The 21,388-nt window shown below is 47.3% G+C and overlaps 1 protein-coding gene across 3 annotated transcripts in view; it reads right to left on the bottom strand.

Annotated features, from left to right (window-relative positions):
• Positions 1-21,388, bottom strand: part of PRUNE2 (prune homolog 2 with BCH domain) — a 278,110-nt gene that overhangs the window by 86,694 nt on the left and 170,028 nt on the right. For all 3 annotated transcript variants that reach the window (XM_068236688.1, XM_068236694.1, XM_068236677.1), the window contains exon 8: positions 7,357-7,533. In XM_068236688.1, coding sequence (XP_068092789.1) covers positions 7,357-7,533 — 177 coding nt within the window. The remainder of the gene's footprint in view (positions 1-7,356; positions 7,534-21,388) is intronic.

The raw sequence follows: 21,388 nt of genomic DNA on the forward strand, positions 1-21,388 counted from the left end.
TCCTATACCACATACGGAGCAGCCGGCGGGGACACACGCGGAAGTTGGTCAATTTCCTCTCTCCTCTCCCTGCCTCCTATACCACATACGGAGCAGCCAGCGGGGACACACGTGTCCCGGAGAGTCGTTCGTTGCAGCAGGGCAGCAGAGCGGGGAGGCTGCAGACATTGCTTCTGCCAGCACCCGCTCTGCAGGAACGGCAGGATTCCCCTGCCGCGACTAACGACTCCTGGGGAAAAGCGTGTCCCCGCCGGCTGCTCCGTATATTGTATAGAGGCAGGGAGATGAGAGAGGCGGGGGGAAGAGGAGAGGAGGCAGTGCGAGACTTCTAATACATTTGGCCGCAGCGTGACGGCCATAAAATACATTGTAACTTATGTGTCATCATGCCATTTCTAACATTGGCCGCTGCGCTGCGGCCACTTCGCACATTGGCCGGCCAGAACCCGAAGTGGCTGGCCAGAACGCGAAGTGGCCACACTTCGGGTTCTGACCGTAACATATATACTAAATAACATCTATGCTGTAAGAATAAAGCCTGATGTGTAGCTGTGTCACTAATAGAGATGGTCAACGAGATGGAAATAATTCTGCATTGATGCTGATTTATGCAAATGTATGCACTCCCTTTGCTGATGAAATCAAATAATTTGATATGTTGTTAAAATTTGGTTTGGTGACTACAAATTAAAGGGTAACTGAGACGGATGAAAAGTAAAGTTTTATACATACCTGGGGTTTCCTCCAGCCCCCTTCAGGCTAATCAGTCCCTCACTGTCCTCCACCACCCGGATCTTCTGCTATGAGTCCTGGTAATTCAGCCAGTCAGCGCTGTCCGGCCGCATGCCGCTCCCACAGCCAGGAACATTCTGCACCTGCGCAATAGTGCTGCACAGGTGTAGTATGCTCCTGGCGGCGGAGTGTGTGCATGCGCACTACGCCTGACTGGCTCAAGTACCTGGACTCATAGCAGAAGATCCAGGTGGTGGAGGAGGACGAGGGACTGATTATCCTGAAGGCGGCTGGAGGAAGCCCCAGGTATGTATAAAACTTTAATTTCATCTGTCTCAGGTTTACTTTGTTACACAGTAGTACTATACTCTACATATGCACTCCCCACAGAGCTGCAGGGAATCCACTGAGAATGCTGTCCACATTGAACACAGAGGTGTTGTCTGTTTACAATCTCCTCATTCCCCTGCAGAGTACCTGCACATCATTCTTACATGTACCCACACTTACATTGCCTAGGGCCTGATAGATGTTCTTTGTTCTGGTCTGTACCTTTTTACAAGTACTCTTACCAAGGACTAGTTTTAGTCTAAAGGGAATAAATATAGTAGTCTACATATCCTTCTCACTTCAGTTGTCTTGTAAAATTCCTAAGCGTTGGCAGTTAAGAGACGAATTTCATGTTACATACTTTTAATCAACAAAATTGTAATATGCAAATTAGAGGAGTCGGAGTCGTGGAGTCGGAGTCGGTGGAATCCTAAACTGAGGAGTCGGAGTCGGTGGATTTTTGGACCGACTCCACAGCCCTGAATGCCAGGAAGCATACTGAAACACTGCTTTTCACTATTTTATACCACACTGTAACCACACCTCAGAATAAACACCGCCAATAAAAACCACCACCTCTGATATATATTGAACCTGGAATTTCAATATATAATTGCAGGCACTTATTTTCTCCACTGCAAACAATGATTTCCCAATGGTAACACCCCAAAAAACAAGCATTCAGACACCTGTGTGAATAACCCTAACATCTCAAGATTTTACGTCTGCATGCATTGTGAATTATCTTCAAATTGCTGCTCAACTCTAACTGTAAGCAGAGCTGTCAAATTGTCCACATTTAGAACACTTATTTCCGTTTTTACCCATGTTGCAACATTTCCTCAGTTTCATAACCTCGACCCAATGAAAAACATGCTGAATTAAGCCCATGGTGGGCTAGATTGGGGTATATAATTAGCTTGCAGCTGTGTTTTCTTTTTAAAAGTCTTTTACATATATCTGGTTTGTGCACTGGAAGGACAGACAGATACAGTACCTGTGAATATGGTTACCTTGTTTTTTCATAAAATATCAAAACAGTGGTATGAAAATGAAGGTCTTGTCTATCTCCTGATAATACAGCATTTCTATGTAAAATCTGAAGGTGACACAGAAGCATGGTGGCTGAGTGGTTAGAACTCTCTGGGTGGGACTCTTGCCAAGTGGGCTATATGAATGAAGTCAGTGTTTGTGGGTTAATTACACGTGGCATATTATATATACCGCTTATATGTTCTCTCTGTATTAGCGCCACCAAAAACATACTGAAACACTAATTGTTTTCCTCCCAATATTGGTCATAGACTATGTTAGAGACCTTTAAGGGAACCAGAAGCCAAGTACACAAAGGCTGCCATATTTATCTTCTTTTAAACAATACCAGTTTCCTGGCAGCCCTGATGATCTCTTTGGCTGCAGTAGTGTCTGAATCTCACCTGAAACAAGCATGCAGCTAATCTTGCCAGATCTGACAATAATGTCAGAAACGCCTGATCTTCTGTATCTGATGCTTGTTCAGGGTCTATGGCTAAAAGTATTAGAGGCAGAGGATTTGCAGGGCTGCCAGGCTACTGGTATTGCTTTAGAGGAAATAAATATGGCAGCCTTCATATACCTCTCGCTTCAGGTTCCCTTTAAGCCACGAGTTTTCCATCAACAGGGGTAAAAGGGGCTAGACAATGTGGACAGTGGAGGGCAGTATGTCTGTACAGCAATGTGCAACTCCATTTGTAATTTATACATTATTACTGCTCTGTGTACCACTTTACTGTATAAATCACTGACTCCTTTCCCTTCCCCAGGCCTCATTAGTCATCTAACAGACTGAATGCCAGTGCATAGTATGTAAGCATAAGTTGATTTTTGGACAGCATTTCCTATTTTACAATTTAATGGTTGAGATTTCGTAAGCCAAGGAAGACGTGCAAAAGTTACACATCATCACTATCTTCATGTGTCAGCATTTCTGGTTTAATTGTACAGATAGGAGTGTTCCTGCACACAAAAGCTACAATAATCATAAAGATAAAATCACTACTTAGTCATCTATTCACTCACTTATAACAATACTTAGATCTCTACCCCTTTATTCGCAGCCATGCCTTCTACTGTTAGCACACATAATTAAATGTTTCCTATCTATCTATTCAATAGTTGGTGCAATTTAAATTGTGGGAAATGTGATGAATCAAAGGAAAGTATTTGGTTTTCTTGTACTCGTCTCGTGTGCTGAAAATAAAAGTTGAGCAATGTGTTGAGGATGTGTCAAATAAATGTATTTCCCTTGTTACAGATATTTACTGCAATTACTTTGAATACTTCCCTTGCTTATAATACAGTATTCTCTGATGCCCCATTCACAGTGTTTAGGTGCGTTGCAGAATAATTCTGCATGTCAACTTACTGCCCATACAATTCTATGGACCTGTTCAAAGTAAAGGATCACATTATTCTTTTTTTTTTTTTTTTTTTTTTTTTGCAAACACAGTAGAATTGAAGACCTATCTTGGCCCAGCAAGGGTAATAGGCCTCATCAGCTAGCTCTTAGAGCTGGGCCTTGAATTCACATCATGGTTTGCTTGAAAAAAAGAAAATGGAATTAGAATAGGAGGAGTAAGACAGAAAAGAAGATCCGTAGCGAGTGAAAAAAGTGAATGAAAAGAGAAGAAAAGAAGTGAGAAAAGGTGAAGACAAGAAAGAGTTAGGAAGAAAAGAAAAGCGGGTAAGAGAAATAGCATGCTTCCAACTACCCCCTCAAAAAGAGAGGAACAAAATGAGAGAGCTGAGTAAGCTGTGCGTAATTTTGTTTGTTGCTTATTGTATCCCAAATATTTTTGGTGTTTTCCCATCTGCCACTAGCAGGACCAGTATAGTTAATTTCTATGTCTAAGAGTTTGGAGCATTTGTTCTGCCATACCTTAACATCTGGTACCATTTTAGTTCCCCAATTCTCATTGATTACTTTCTTAGCTGCCAGGTAACAGATATAAAGGAGATCCTGATCTACTGTATGGTAAACTGTTCGCTAATCTCAACACCTAGAAAGACCATATAGTTCTTTAAAGAGAACCCGAGGTGGGTTCTAAGAACGCTAATTGCACACAGAGGCTGGGTCTGCATATACTGCCCAGCCTCTGTTGCTATACCGATCCCCCCACAGGCCCCCCTGCGCTCTGCTTGACCCCCATAAATCATACACCGAGCTGTCGACACACAGCGTGTCAGCCGGCTGTTTATCTCTGCATCTGTCAGTCTCGGCGCTCCCCCTCCTCCTCCATAGCGCCGGTCCCCGCCAGCGTCCCTCCCCGCTGATTGGAGGGAAGGGACGCAGGCTGGGACCGGCGCTATGGAGAAGGCGGGGGAGCGCCGAGACTGACAGATGCAGAGATAAACACCTGCATGTCGACAGCTTGGTGTATGATTTATGGGGGTCAAGCAGAGCACAGGGGGGCCTGTGGGGGGATCGGTATAGCAACAGAGGCTGGGCAGTATATGCAGACCCAGCCTCTGTGTGCAATTAGCGTTCTTAGAACCCACTTCGGGTTCTCTTTAAAGCAAAGCCCTCACAGGCAGCCTGGTTTAATACCCTCTCGACATCAAGGATCACATTATTCTTACTTGCTGCATGCAGGCTTTGCATTAAAGTCTATGTCCAGTCTTCAATGCAGTTCACACACATTTTAACATGTGCGATATACAACTGACCACTGTGAACCTAACCTCAGAAACTGTGAAAACAGTATTTTCAGGCCCTTGTAAAGTGTGTGGGTGATATTCCCTAACTACCAGTAAAGTTGGTGTGCGCAGGAAGAGCACGCCAATTTTACTGTTACTTACGTTATGTAGTGCGCACTGCAATTTAGTGGACCCGTGTTACCTAGGTAACACATAAGGTGTCGCCATGCTACTTGTGTATCGACGTTTACCCTAGCCGCCTGCAGGCTACCTAGGTAATGTGAGGTATGCTAATTTCACAAACAATCATGGCTTTTCAGCAAAAAAAATCTTACACCAGTAGTATCAATTATAATACATATCTTTAAAAAAAACTGGGGTAGGAGGACAGCTCATAGAATGTGGGAAGCACAAATATGGATACAAAAAGACACAATACATAGGACCAGCCTGCCAGTAAGTATACAGCGAAAAAATCAACAATCCACACTGTGCACCCAAATCATCAGACAAACTGCTCATGATGAAATAAATACTCACTATAGGCAAAGTTGTGCTATCGTTTCCTTGGAGATCAAAAGCAGCTGGACTGCGGAACATGTCAGTAGCGGTGTGGCAGGCGGTGGACAAACGTTAGGAGATGTGGACCCCTGGGTTAGTGTAGTGCCTGGTACACACAATGAGATTTTCTGGCAGATTTACTGTCAGATTATTTCCAACATGTCCAATCTGATTTCCAATCGATATTCCATTAGAAATCCGATCGGACATGTTGGAAATAATCTATCTGACAGTAAATCTGCCATAAAATCTCATCATGTGTACGAGGCATTAGTGTAGCTAGCTCTTTTCCCCCTCTTTGCCCTCATTGCAGGCAACTCTGTGCAGCGGTCAGGGTGCAGGCCTCTGTGCAGGTGATGCTGTGTGGTAGTGATTAAGTCTCATCTTTAGTCTTGCTTAAGATATTTTTGGCCATGATTTTCTCATGCCAGTTGGTGTATGCTTTGAAACCTCCGTCTCTGAAAAGCAAGGCCTTGGGAGTATACTTTAGTTTATCCCTCCCCCAATTCAGTGTATCCCCTCCCCGTTTCTAGCAACCCCTCGTAGAGTTTGGCATGCTGCTCTGACATAGTCTCTCACCACCTCCATGTCTCTCTCCTTTGTATTGCAGTTGTATTGCAGTTGCAGTTGTTTTAGTCATGTGACTGACTGAATGTTGTGTTGCATTACCAGAGGACAATCCAGAAAAAAAGGCACAAAGATAGCAGCTCTACAGGGTACTCATCAACATGTCCTGGTGCTGCCCTACACAAAACTGGGGGTAACCACTGCATATGTGTTTGAGGGACACAACAAAAGGGTTGTTAGGTAACTCTGCATATATTGGAAGCCAGGAAGTGTCTGGGGCACCATTCATCATGTAATGGGAGGGGGACATGATAGAGCTGGGTCCCACATCACATATAAAGAGGGACACAGTGGAGGTACAGCTGACTCGTTCAGTATTTACATGCAGCTCTGGGAATGTTGAAAGTGTGAGGCCTTGTCTGCTTAGCACTAACACTGCTGTCTACCAAAGCTCCGAAATCCAGTACTGACAGAGAAAGAAACATACTGACTAGCACAGCTGTGCAGAATGAAAGCTGTAGAGTGGTTATGTACTAATCATCACTGGTTTAAGTAAGCATTTTTTGTTTGTTTATGTAGGCTTTAAACTTAAACCATTGGTCGTTTTAAAGTGAATTTACCAAATAACAGTATGCAACCTATGTAACAGTACTGCCACACAGCAATGACTTTGTGGTGTCACACACGTAACTGTTCTCATACTCAAATCATCTTCAGTATCCCTCCCATATTGCTAGTGGGAGGACCTTTTCTCTATGCACCTAAGCCCTCACCCCTCTTCCAGTGCTAAGATTCCACAGCCTGTTCAGTTGATTGGTTAGAACATGGCTATTGCTGGGCATTTTGCTTCTTAACCACTTGCCGACCGCGCACTCATAACGCGCCTTGGCAAAGTGGCAGCTGCAGGACCAGCAACGCAGATCTGCATCGCCGGCTGCAGGCTAAGTAATCAGGAAGCAGCCGCTCGCGCGAGCGGCTGCTTCCTGTCAATTCACGGCGGGGGCTCCGTGAATAGCCTGCGGGCCGCCGATCGCGGCTCGCAGGCTAAATGTAAACACAAGCGGAAATAATCCAATCAGCGGATGGGGATCGCTGTCACATGACAGGCAGGAGCCTGTTAGAGGCTGCACAGGACAGATCCGTTCCTGTGCAGCCTCCGATCTCCGGGGAAGGAAGGGAGGAGAGGGAGAGGGGGAATCCTGCGGTGGAGGGGGCTTTGAGGTGCCCCCCCCCCCCCCGCCAGCCACACGCAGGCAGGAGCGATCAGACCCCCCCCCCCCCCCAGCACATCATCCCCCTAGTGTGGAAAAAAGGCGGGCGATCTGGTCGCTCTGCCTGGTGTTTGATCTGTGCTGGGGGCTGTAGACCCCACCCAGCACAGATCAGCAAAATCAGCACTGGTCCTTAAGGGGGGGTAAAGGCTGGGTCATCAAGTGGTTAAGGTTTAGATTTCAAACTCTATCCAATGAAATATTAGCACAATTTCCATACCTCCGTGTGAGATTACTTTTTTGTAGGGTTCAATGACTTTCATGTTAATTCTTTGCTCTTGCTCCCCAATTATGACAGTTCTCCATAGCTTGTTATCTGCTCTCTCTTCTTCTGCTGTGTATTCTCTGATGGATTCAAAATCCTCTTGCATCGAGTGCCCAAGTGCTGGTCGATCATCTAAACAAAATAAGTGCACAAAAAGTAGGTTTAAACCCCGACCTTTATAATACAGTACATTTTCTTAAAGTGAAATTCCACCTTTGTCTTGAAATATGTAGTCACTTTATCTCAGATTTGCATATTATTAGCAATAATGCCATATATAATTTCCTATTGCTTGCCTTGTATATTTGAATTCAAATGATCAGAATTTCCACACCAATCGGAACATAGGAGTTTATTGACAAAGCATTAGTAAAATTGCAAAGAGCAGGAAAAGAATGGCAGTTTTACTGACTTACAGTAAATACATATAGAGTGTTGCGCTATTAGCTCAACTGGCATTACCTAGGAAGCGCATGCATTGCTAGTGTAACGAACGCTAAGCAATAAATGGGTTATTAGCAGGTACCAGTCGCTGCTTGTGATCACCATGAAATTGATGCAGGAGGAAACATCAATCTTTGTTAAAGAGGAACTCCAGTGAAAATAATGTAGTAAAAAAAGTGCTTCATTTTTTACCATAATTATGTATAAATGATTTAGTCAGTGTTTGCTCATTGTAAAATCTTTCCTCTCCCCGATTTACATTCTGACATTTATTACATGGTGACATTTTTACTGTGGGCAGGTTATGTAGCTGCTCCTAGCTGTTTTGGCTGTTAGAGACAGCTGTAAACAGCTAATTTCTGTCTGTGAACATTGTTACATTGTGGCAGTTTGCCCAGAGTACAGCGGTACTCAGAGCATCTTGTGGGAGGGGTTTCAGCACAAAATCAGTCATACAGCGCCCCCTGATGGTCTGTTTGTGAAAAGCATTATATTTTTCATGTAAAAGGGGGTATCAGCTAGTGATTGGGATAAAGTTCAATTCTAGGTTGGAGTTTCTCTTTAACAGTCCTGCTGTTAGGAGAGGGACTTATGTGAATTTTCCACTGCCGCTGACATAATCCTAATCATCCTTTCACATCTATAAATATGGAAGGAACCAGCGGCACTACATTAGTTAGGAGCCAGAGCTCATAGAATATTGACACTGCTGGTGTCCCTTTAATCAAATAGAAGACTGCAAGCAAGCTAACAAAAAAAAAGGAAGTAGTACCAGCAACAAGCAAAATGCAAGATTCTTCAAGCTACAGAGAAGAAAATGTCTAGCGAAACACAAGAAGATGTCTAAAAACCTGCAGATGGCAGGTCAAAGTGATGGTCCTAGAGAAGAACCCTATAAAATGTCTATTGACATTAAGAACAAAGTGATATATTTGAAACCATATGCGTTTTCAGGGGTGTAACAATGGACACCCAGTCACCCAGCAAACAAAATTATCCTGGGGCCCCCTTCAAATAAAGCCACACCCCCTTAGTGGAACATTCCTTCCCCCTGTGGCAGAGTATTATCGCAGCAGAGCTATGTAAAAATATTAACCTGATCCTGCTGCATTGGTAGCCTTGTATGCAGCACTGAGTGGGTGGATGAGGAGATGCGACACTGAGGGATCAGGTAAATATTTTTACACAAATTCGCTCCACTGTGTTAATATGCTGCAAGGTGGGTGGGAGGAGGCATGGGCCCAAACAGCCACCCGGCCCCCCAGCATCACCAACCTTGTGGGGTCTATTTTTAGGCCCCTGCATGGTTTATTGACTCCAATTTTATACTACAAATGGTTAAGGGTCTGCTGAAAGATCCCTTTTATTTATTTATCTGAATGGGGCTAGTATTTTGGTTTTGGGAGACAAGAAGACAGCTCCATAATTCTCTTGCTGTATTAACCTTAGACCCCTTTTTGGGGCACATGGCGCACAAGCTTGTTTTCCTTACAATTAGGGGATTGCAAGGGAGGAAAAAGGTTAGGCCACACCTCTTGCAAGATACACCCCTAATGATAAAAATGATGAGGATTGGTGCTGACCAGGTAGCAGAGCTGCACACTCACTGGCTCCAACTAGCCATTTAACCTGCATGGCGAGTGTTGGACTAGTATTTTTTTTCTATTTTTTCTCTTTTTTGGGGGGGGGGGGGGGGGGGGACTATGCTGTTCAGTTGGTACTAAAGAAGATCTTCTAATGCAATAAAGATTTGAGATTGCAGGGGTGCTTATCCTGTTTGATAACAGCAGATTCATCAGCTTTTAACTGATGATCACTGCAGCCATCAGCTGCAGCATAGAAATGGCTGGGAATCAAACAGTGAATTCCGGATCTGCTATCTTGAGTTGGGTGGGTGTATGTGTGGCCTGGATTTTTTTCAGTGGATCTTCAGTTGCCATTTTTTCCTGATTGGTTTATGCCTCATCAGTGGCGTACCTTAGGAGCTGTGGGCCCCGATGCAAGTTTTACACTGGGGCCCCCAAGCACTCTATACATAACAATTGATACGGTGCACCAAAACCTGCCAATGGCAGCTGCAGTGTGAGAGGTCCAAGAAGGGGACGGGGAACAGTTTGTTAATGATTACCACTATTCAAATTATCTATAGAAGTGATTATTATGAGCACAGGACCAATAGAGAGCTAATACTGAAGTTCATGGAGGGCACCATGAGGCCTCTCTGGTCCAAGGGCCCTGATGCGGTCACTACCTCTGCACCCCCTATTGCTACGCCCCTGTGCCTCATGGTAAATCAGGCTCACTCTCTCTGTACATTAAAGGGCAACTGAATGAAGTACAAAATCTTCTTCCACTCACTGTCAGTGTACTCCTTCTGTAAGTCTTTCTCCCACTTCACCCTCCACCTCCTTGTGGGATCTTCTTCAATGTTTAACAAATTATAAATTCTAGAGATGGATCCTCTACTCTGTCCCCCCTCACTACACATCTTCTCAAAGGGCTTTAATTCCCTGGAGAATTCCTCCTTTGTGCCCTGCGATCTGAGAAATGATCTAAATTGTAATAGACTCCATTGTTCTATTCTATGGTTCTGCATGGTCTCCCTAAGCACCGGGAGGGGAACCCATTCCCCATCTTTAACCAGCATATGAGCTCTAACTTGCTGCTGACCTCTCCAATGTATATAAGCTTTTTAATTGCATCCCGGTGTAAATCCAAGGTTGTTCAATACTGGGAGAAGAGGGGAGGGGCGGTTTATTAATTGGACTCTGCGTGTGTACAGATGTAATGTTTCGAGGGAGTTCTTAAGAAAGCAACCCGCAGGATGTGTTATCAAAATTTTCTGATTTAACCATGGGGTCCCTGTTAGGGGTGTGTTTAGGAGATTTTGTTCCATTTCCACCCATATTTTATCATTTTTTCTATGCCAATCTGTTATCCTATTTAAGGCAGCGGCTGCGTGATATAATTGCGGATTTGGGACCGCTAATCCGATTTTGTACTTCATGCATAAAAGTTCAATGTCCACAAGAATTCAGGAGTCAGGAGTGAAAATAGCAAGCAGATGGTACCTTACGCCCAGTAGACTGAGTAAGATATTTGGGGGTTCTGACGCGGGGTGCTGGAGATGTGGGTTGGAGAGAGGGACGCTATTTCATATATTTTGGGCCTGCCAGGAAATTGTTCTGGATGGAGGTTAAAAAATACATAGAGAAAATCACTGAATTGGTATTACCTAAGGACCCAGATTTTTACCTCCTACATGCAAACTCTTATAGTGTTAGAAAATATAAGAATCTGATAGTAAGACACTTAATAAATGCAGCAAGAGTGCTGATAGCTAGATGGTGGAAAACAGCGCATACCCCATCAATTGGAGAATGGCTGAAGGAGGTAACCTATATTTCCTGGATGGAAAAGCTAGTCCAGGAAAATAAAGATGGAGAATTACGGATGGAGGAGATTTGGGCGGGGTGGAAATCATTCACAGAAACTGAGGAATATATCCTCCTGATGAGCAAGAATAAAGAGACATAGGACTAGGGCATTCACAAGGGGACAACAATTGGACTCTTGGGACATTTCCCCGGGACCCTTCCCCCCAGTGGCGGCTCCAGCTTCAGATTTTTGGGGGGGCTCAAAAGGGGCTCAATGGCTGGAAGGCGGGGCTCATGCCGAAAAATGGGTGTGGTCATGCAACAGAATGTGGGCGTGGTCATGGGTGGGCCAAATATACATGACCTTAGCAGTGGTGTAAAAACTCTGCCAGGGAAGTTTGAGCTCTGCCAGTGTTTCCCTTCAAAATACATGTAATCTAACAGCATTTCACCAAAAATACACGTAATCTGGCAAAGGTTCCTCCAAAATACAGATAATATGGCAGTGGTTCCCCCAAAATAGACAATCTGGCAACAGCGTTCCCCCCAAAATACATAATCTATGGTAAAAATTAGTCAATCTTGAGGCCTCCAAGTAATGAGAAATGCAGCAAACACAAGGCCTCAAAGCAATGAGAAATGCAGCAAACGTGAGGCCTCCAAGAAATAACAAATGCAGCAATCATAAGACTTCCAAGTAGTAACAAACGTAGCAATCATGAGGCCTCCAACTAATGACAAAATTCTGCAACCATGAGGCTTTGTAATGACAAATACAGTACAATAACTGAGGCCTCTAAGTAATGACAAAATAAGCAATCATGAGTCCTCTAAGTTAAAAATGCACATCAATATATTTCCACACACAGTAGGGGGTAGACAGAGACAAAGGGTGGGCAGAGAGGTGGAAAGAGACAGAGGGGGAGAGAGAGTGTGCAAAAGGAGAAAGGCAGTGGGGAGATAGGGTGGGCAGAGAGGGGGAAAGAGACAGAGGGGGAGAGAGGGTGGGCAGAGAGGTGGAAAGAGACACAGGGGGGAGAGAGGTTGGGCAGAGAGGCGGAAAGAGACAGAGGGGGAGAGAGGTTGGGCAGAGAGGCGGAAAGAGACACAGGGGGGAGAGAGGTTGGGCAGAGAGGCGGAAAGAGACAGAGGGGGAGAGAGGGTGGGCAGAGAGGTGGAAAGAGACACAGGGGGGAGAGAGGTTGGGCAGAGAGGCGGAAAGAGACAGAGGGGGAGAGAGGGTGGGCAGAGAGGTGGAAAGAGACACAGGGGGGAGAGAGGTTGGGCAGAGAGGCGGAAAGAGACAGAGGGGGAGAGAGGGTGGGCAGAGAGGTGAAGAGAGACAGAGGGGGAGAGAGGGTGGCCAGAGAGGTGGAAAGAGACAGATGGGGAGAGAGAGTGGGCAGGGAGGTGGAAAGAGACAGAGAAGGAGAGAGGGTGGGCAGGGAGGTGGAAAGAGACAAAGGGGGAGAGAGGGTGTGCAGAGAGGTGGAAAGACAAAGGGGGAGAGAGGGTGTGCATAGAGGTGGAAAGACAGAGGGGGAGAGAGGGTGGGCAGAGAGGTGGAAAGAGACAGAGGGGGAGAGAGGGTGGGCTCCTCTGAGGACAGTCAGTGACATGACTATGTACTCTGTAATGTGCTGCAGAAGATGTCAGTGCTGTATAAATACATAATAATAATATGGTAGGACATTAGACTATGACTATGGTGGTACTAGGATTAGATTGTGAGCTCCTCAGTGACATGACTATGTACTCTGTAAACTGATGCAGAGGGTGTCAGTGCTACCATAAGCAACAGCATAATAACCTTTTAAGAAATACATTTCTCTCAGAGTCTGTCAGAATCACTCAACACTCACCCCTCACTAGGCCTTGGCTTGGAATGCTGTTGCCTGTGTGGCTGTGGTGTGCCTGGCCTTGTCTCTCTCTGGCTGGCCTGGAGTCTGGTGGTCGGATCGATGGCGGCAGCGGGCCTGACCCCCGTTCATTGTTTCTCTCGCTGCCTGGCTGCTGGAGCTGGCAGGGCCTATGGTTTGCCGGCGCTGCTCCTCCGAGTCTCCCACTCTGTCTCCCTCCTCGCTAGGCATCGCGGTGGACAGGGTTTCCCTTGGTGGCTCGTGGCTGCTGGGCTGGCCTGGGCTGCTTGGTTTGCTGGCGCTTCTCGTCCTCCTCGCTCGTGACTGGCTGCTGAGCCGGGCTGCTCAGCCCTCTTATTGGGCAGCAGAGAAAGGCGATCAGTCATTGGCCGAAGGGGGAGAGGAGGGAGGCTGAGGGAGGGGGGAACGAAGCGCAGCATGGCGCGGCACACATGCGCAAAAGAGATTATTTAAATTTATGACTTTTTTGACGGACACATGCCCAGGAAATACGGGCAATATGGACAGCGGGTTTTTGAGGTTTTTTTTACTGACAGTCCGTATAAATACGGACGCTTGGCAACCCTGGCGCTGAGCACTCTGCACTTTACTCGGACTCAAGCTGGCCATGGTGGGAGGGGGGGCTTTAATGGGGGCTGACCACATGACAGCTGGGGCTGAAGCCTGGGTAAGCCCCAGTGTAGCGCCGCCACTGCTTCCCCCGCTCCCCCCACTCCTGATTGAAGGGGGGAAGTATGTTTTGGAAATAGAAGTGTGTGAGGAAGGTATATGGATTGGATGTAGAAGTGACTAAGGAAGTATGTATGGATTGGATGTAGTGGTGAATGAGGAAGCATGGGGGGATTATGGAATGAATCGGAATTTCGAGATTATATGTAAGAATTAGGGGAGATTAGTAATAATAGGAACCTGAGATAAATGTAAGCGCTCTCTGCTGATTCAGTCATCCTGAGAGCCCTAAAACCTGGAAGGAATTGGTCCTCTAGACAAAGGGCTGGAAAGATGAAAGGTATTAATAGTGAAATTTAGAATATGACTGGATATGGTTTATATGTATTTATATGTAAAACTTTTTGTATAAATAAAGACTCTTTAAAAAAAAAGGGCAACTGAAGTGAGGAGACTATGGAGGCTGCCATATTTATTTCCTTTTATACAATACAAGTTGCTTGCAGCCCTGCTGATCTATTTGGCTGCAGTAGTGTCTGAATAACACTAGAAACAATCATGCAGCTAATCTGGTCAGATCTGACAATAATATCAGAAACACCTGATCTGCTGCACGCTTGTCCAGGGTCTATCGCTAAATGTATTACAGGCAGAAGATTAGCAGAATGTCAGGCAACTGGTATGGCTTAAAGCTGGCCACTAACGGTCCAATTTCTAGCGAAAAATCGTTTGAGCGATCAGAAATTCTGATCGGAAGTGAAATATTGTAAAACATCATTCACTACACCATCAACGAACCAATCTTTGCTTCCTATCTATCCCAACCACCAAGAAAATCTAAATTTTGGTTCGACGAAAATTCATTCGGACGACATTTTTTTCACTCGTAATCGATTGTGTCCACCAATGGAGATTATTTACAACCAATCCAATCAGAATTTCTGATCGATTGAACGATTTTTTGCTAGAAATTGGACCGTTAGTGGCCACCTTAAAAGGAATAAAATACGGCAGCCTTCAGATTCCTCTCGCTTCAAGTGTTCTTTAAAGGGACTCCGAGCTCATCTAAAAAATAAAAGTTGTACTCACCCGGGGCTTTTTCCAGCCCAGTGCTGGTCGGGAGGTCCCACGACGGCGTCCTGGCTCCTCTCCTACTCCCCGCTCCGGAATGGCTGACCGGTCGCAGCCCGGGCAACACTCGGCCGAGTGTCGGGCTGCTCCTTCCGTGTATGACGCGGCTGAAGTCACACGCCGGCCGCCTCGCGTCATCACGGCGGCCGGCGTGGCAGTACCGCGCATGCGCGCTTTAATCGCACATGCGCAGTACTTTCACTCCGTACTGCGATTAAAGCGCGCATGCGCGGTACTGCCACGCCGGCCGCCGTGATGAAGCGAGGCGGCCGGCGTGTGACGTCAGCCGCGTCATACGCGGAAGGAGCAGCCCGACACTCGGCCGAGTGTCGCCCGGGCTGCGGCCGGTCAGCCATTCCGGAGCGGGGAGTAGGAGAGGAGCCAGGACGCCGTCGTGGGACCTCCCGACCAGCACTGGGCTGGAAAAAGCCCCGGGTGAGTACAACTTTTATTTTTTAGATGAGCTCGGAGTCCCTTTAAATAAAGAAAAAGAGAGAGGATTTAGTTGCAGCTATTCCTTAATGAAGATATATGATGTAAGACAATGTCATGTTTGGATTTAGATCAGTGGCGGCTCTTGCTTCAGATTTTTGGGGGGGCTCAAAAGGGGCTCAATGGCTGGAAGGCGGGGCTCATGCCGAAAAATGGGTGTGGTCATGCAACAGAATGTGGGCGTGGTCATGGGTGGGCCAAATATACATGACCTTAGCAGTGGTGTAAAAACTCTGCCAGGGAAGTTTGAGCTCTGCCAGTGTTTCCCTTCAAAATACATGTAATCTAACAGCATTTCACCAAAAATACACGTAATCTGGCAAAGGTTCCTCCAAAATACAGATAATATGGCAGTGGTTCCCCCAAAATAGACAATCTGGCAACAGCGTTCCCCCCAAAATACATAATCTATGGTAAAAATTAGTCAATCTTGAGGCCTCCAAGTAATGAGAAATGCAGCAAACACAAGGCCTCAAAGCAATGAGAAATGCAGCAAACGTGAGGCCTCCAAGAAATAACAAATGCAGCAATCATAAGACTTCCAAGTAGTAACAAACGTAGCAATCATGAGGCCTCCAACTAATGACAAAATTCTGCAACCATGAGGCTTTGTAATGACAAATACAGTACAATAACTGAGGCCTCTAAGTAATGACAAAATAAGCAATCATGAGTCCTCTAAGTTAAAAATGCACATCAATATATTTCCACACACAGTAGGGGGTAGACAGAGACAGAGGGTGGGCAGAGAGGTCGAAAGAGACAGAGGGGGAGAGAAAGTGTGCAGAAGGAGAAAGGCAGTGGGGAGATAGGGTGGGCAGAGAGGGGGAAAGAGACACAGGGGGGAGAGAGGTTGGGCAGAGAGGCGGAAAGAGACAGAGGGGGAGAAAGGGTGGGCAGAGAGGTGGAAAGAGACACAGGGGGGAGAGAGGTTGGGCAGAGAGGCGGAAAGAGACAGAGGGGGAGAGAGGGTGGGCAGAGAGGTGGAAAGAGACACAGGGGGGAGAGAGGTTGGGCAGAGAGGCGGAAAGAGACAGAGGGGGAGAGAGGGTGGGCAGAGAGGTGGAAAGAGACACAGGGGGGAGAGAGGTTGGGCAGAGAGGCGGAAAGAGACAGAGGGGGAGAGAGGGTGGGCAGAGAGGTGAAGAGAGACAGAGGGGGAGAGAGGGTGGCCAGAGAGGTGGAAAGAGACAGATGGGGAGAGAGAGTGGGCAGGGAGGTGGAAAGAGACAGAGAAGGAGAGAGGGTGGGCAGGGAGGTGGAAAGAGACAAAGGGGGAGAGAGGGTGTGCAGAGAGGTGGAAAGACAAAGGGGGAGAGAGGGTGTGCATAGAGGTGGAAAGACAGAGGGGGAGAGAGGGTGGGCAGAGAGGTGGAAAGAGACAGAGGGGGAGAGAGGGTGGGCTCCTCTGAGGACAGTCAGTGACATGACTATGTACTCTGTAATGTGCTGCAGAAGATGTCAGTGCTGTATAAATACATAATAATAATATGGTAGGACATTAGACTATGACTATGGTGGTACTAGGATTAGATTGTGAGCTCCTCAGTGACATGACTATGTACTCTGTAAACTGATGCAGAGGGTGTCAGTGCTACCATAAGCAACAGCATAATAACCTTTTAAGAAATACATTTCTCTCAGAGTCTGTCAGAATCACTCAACACTCACCCCTCACTAGGCCTTGGCTTGGAATGCTGTTGCCTGTGTGGCTGTGGTGTGCCTGGCCTTGTCTCTCTCTGGCTGGCCTGGAGTCTGGTGGTCGGATCGATGGCGGCAGCGGGCCTGACCCCCGTTCATTGTTTCTCTCGCTGCCTGGCTGCTGGAGCTGGCAGGGCCTATGGCTTGCCGGCGCTGCTCCTCCGAGTCTCCCACTCTGTCTCCCTCCTCGCTAGGCATTGCGGTGGACAGGGTTTCCCTTGGTGGCTCGTGGCTGCTGGGCTGGCCTGGGCTGCTTGGTTTGCTGGCGCTTCTCGTCCTCCTCGCTCGTGACTGGCTGCTGAGCCGGGCTGCTCAGCCCTCTTATTGGGCAGCAGAGAAAGGCGATCAGTCATTGGCCGAAGGGGGAGAGGAGGGAGGCTGAGGGAGGGGGGAACGAAGCGCAGCATGGCGCGGCACACATGCGCAAAAGAGATTATTTAAATTTATGACTTTTTTGACGGACACATGCCCAGGAAATACGGGCAATATGGACAGCGGGTTTTTGAGGGTTTTTTTTACTGACAGTCCGTATAAATACGGACGCTTGGCAACCCTGGCGCTGAGCACTCTGCACTTTACTCGGACTCAAGCTGGCCATGGTGGGAGGGGGGGCTTTAATGGGGGCTGACCAGATGACAGCTGGGGCTGAAGCCTGGGTAAGCCCCAGTGTAGCGCCGCCACTGCTTCCCCCGCTCCCCCCACTCCTGATTGAAGGGGGGAAGTATGTTTTGGAAATAGAAGTGTGTGAGGAAGGTATATGGATTGGATGTAGAAGTGACTAAGGAAGTATGTATGGATTGGATGTAGTGGTGAATGAGGAAGCATGGGGGGATTATGGAATGAATCGGAATTTCGAGATTATATGTAAGAATTAGGGGAGATTAGTAATAATAGGAACCTGAGATAAATGTAAGCGCTCTCTGCTGATTCAGTCATCCTGAGAGCCCTAAAACCTGGAAGGAATTGGTCCTCTAGACAAAGGGCTGGAAAGATGAAAGGTATTAATAGTGAAATTTAGAATATGACTGGATATGGTTTATATGTATTTATATGTAAAACTTTTTGTATAAATAAAGACTCTTTAAAAAAAAAGGGCAACTGAAGTGAGGAGACTATGGAGGCTGCCATATTTATTTCCTTTTATACAATACAAGTTGCTTGCAGCCCTGCTGATCTATTTGGCTGCAGTAGTGTCTGAATAACACTAGAAACAATCATGCAGCTAATCTGGTCAGATCTGACAATAATATCAGAAACACCTGATCTGCTGCACGCTTGTCCAGGGTCTATCGCTAAATGTATTACAGGCAGAAGATTAGCAGAATGTCAGGCAACTGGTATGGCTTAAAGCTGGCCACTAACGGTCCAATTTCTAGCGAAAAATCGTTTGAGCGATCAGAAATTCTGATCGGAAGTGAAATATTGTAAAACATCATTCACTACACCATCAACGAACCAATCTTTGCTTCCTATCTATCCCAACCACCAAGAAAATCTAAATTTTGGTTCGACGAAAATTCATTCGGACGACATTTTTTTCACTCGTAATCGATTGTGTCCACCAATGGAGATTATTTACAACCAATCCAATCAGAATTTCTGATCGATTGAACGATTTTTTGCTAGAAATTGGACCGTTAGTGGCCACCTTAAAAGGAATAAAATACGGCAGCCTTCAGATTCCTCTCGCTTCAAGTGTTCTTTAAAGGGACTCCGAGCTCATCTAAAAAATAAAAGTTGTACTCACCCGGGGCTTTTTCCAGCCCAGTGCTGGTCGGGAGGTCCCACGACGGCGTCCTGGCTCCTCTCCTACTCCCCGCTCCGGAATGGCTGACCGGTCGCAGCCCGGGCAACACTCGGCCGAGTGTCGGGCTGCTCCTTCCGTGTATGACGCGGCTGAAGTCACACGCCGGCCGCCTCGCGTCATCACGGCGGCCGGCGTGGCAGTACCGCGCATGCGCGCTTTAATCGCACATGCGCAGTACTTTCACTCCGTACTGCGATTAAAGCGCGCATGCGCGGTACTGCCACGCCGGCCGCCGTGATGAAGCGAGGCGGCCGGCGTGTGACGTCAGCCGCGTCATACGCGGAAGGAGCAGCCCGACACTCGGCCGAGTGTCGCCAGGGCTGCGGCCGGTCAGCCATTCCGGAGCGGGGAGTAGGAGAGGAGCCAGGACGCCGTCGTGGGACCTCCCGACCAGCACTGGGCTGGAAAAAGCCCCGGGTGAGTACAACTTTTATTTTTTAGATGAGCTCGGAGTCCCTTTAAATAAAGAAAAAGAGAGAGGATTTAGTTGCAGCTATTCCTTAATGAAGATATATGATGTAAGACAATGTCATGTTTGGATTTAGATCAGTGGCGGCTCTTGCTTCAGATTTTTGGGGGGGCTCAAAAGGGGCTCAATGGCTGGAAGGCGGGGCTCATGCCGAAAAATGGGTGTGGTCATGCAACAGAATGTGGGCGTGGTCATGGGTGGGCCAAATATACATGACCTTAGCAGTGGTGTAAAAACTCTGCCAGGGAAGTTTGAGCTCTGCCAGTGTTTCCCTTCAAAATACATGTAATCTAACAGCATTTCACCAAAAATACACGTAATCTGGCAAAGGTTCCTCCAAAATACAGATAATATGGCAGTGGTTCCCCCAAAATAGACAATCTGGCAACATCGTTCCCCCCAAAATACATAATCTATGGTAAAAATTAGTCAATCTTGAGGCCTCCAAGTAATGAGAAATGCAGCAAACACAAGGCCTCAAAGCAATGAGAAATGCAGCAAACGTGAGGCCTCCAAGAAATAACAAATGCAGCAATCATAAGACTTCCAAGTAGTAACAAACGTAGCAATCATGAGGCCTCCAACTAATGACAAAATTCTGCAACCATGAGGCTTTGTAATGACAAATACAGTACAATAACTGAGGCCTCTAAGTAATGACAAAATAAGCAATCATGAGTCCTCTAAGTTAAAAATGCACATCAATATATTTCCACACACAGTAGGGGGTAGACAGAGGCAAAGGGTGGGCAGAGAGGTGGAAAGAGACAGAGGGGGAGAGAAAGTGTGCAGAAGGAGAAAGGCAGTGGGGAGATAGGGTGGGCAGAGAGGGGGAAAGAGACACAGGGGGGAGAGAGGTTGGGCAGAGAGGCGGAAAGAGACAGAGGGGGAGAAAGGGTGGGCAGAGAGGTGGAAAGAGACACAGGGGGGAGAGAGGTTGGGCAGAGAGGCGGAAAGAGACAGAGGGGGAGAGAGGGTGGGCAGAGAGGTGGAAAGAGACACAGGGGGGAGAGAGGTTGGGCAGAGAGGCGGAAAGAGACAGAGGGGGAGAGAGGGTGGGCAGAGAGGTGGAAAGAGACACAGGGGGGAGAGAGGTTGGGCAGAGAGGCGGAAAGAGACAGAGGGGGAGAGAGGGTGGGCAGAGAGGTGAAGAGAGACAGAGGGGGAGAGAGGGTGGCCAGAGAGGTGGAAAGAGACAGATGGGGAGAGAGAGTGGGCAGGGAGGTGGAAAGAGACAGAGAAGGAGAGAGGGTGGGCAGGGAGGTGGAAAGAGACAAAGGGGGAGAGAGGGTGTGCAGAGAGGTGGAAAGACAAAGGGGGAGAGAGGGTGTGCATAGAGGTGGAAAGACAGAGGGGGAGAGAGGGTGGGCAGAGAGGTGGAAAGAGACAGAGGGGGAGAGAGGGTGGGCTCCTCTGAGGACAGTCAGTGACATGACTATGTACTCTGTAATGTGCTGCAGAAGATGTCAGTGCTGTATAAATACATAATAATAATATGGTAGGACATTAGACTATGACTATGGTGGTACTAGGATTAGATTGTGAGCTCCTCAGTGACATGACTATGTACTCTGTAAACTGATGCAGAGGGTGTCAGTGCTACCATAAGCAACAGCATAATAACCTTTTAAGAAATACATTTCTCTCAGAGTCTGTCAGAATCACTCAACACTCACCCCTCACTAGGCCTTGGCTTGGAATGCTGTTGCCTGTGTGGCTGTGGTGTGCCTGGCCTTGTCTCTCTCTGGCTGGCCTGGAGTCTGGTGGTCGGATCGATGGCGGCAGCGGGCCTGACCCCCGTTCATTGTTTCTCTCGCTGCCTGGCTGCTGGAGCTGGCAGGGCCTATGGCTTGCCGGCGCTGCTCCTCCGAGTCTCCCACTCTGTCTCCCTCCTCGCTAGGCATTGCGGTGGACAGGGTTTCCCTTGGTGGCTCGTGGCTGCTGGGCTGGCCTGGGCTGCTTGGTTTGCTGGCGCTTCTCGTCCTCCTCGCTCGTGACTGGCTGCTGAGCCGGGCTG

Source organism: Hyperolius riggenbachi, chromosome 1, assembly GCF_040937935.1.
Source record: "Hyperolius riggenbachi isolate aHypRig1 chromosome 1, aHypRig1.pri, whole genome shotgun sequence".
Lineage (NCBI taxonomy): Eukaryota > Metazoa > Chordata > Amphibia > Anura > Hyperoliidae > Hyperolius > Hyperolius riggenbachi.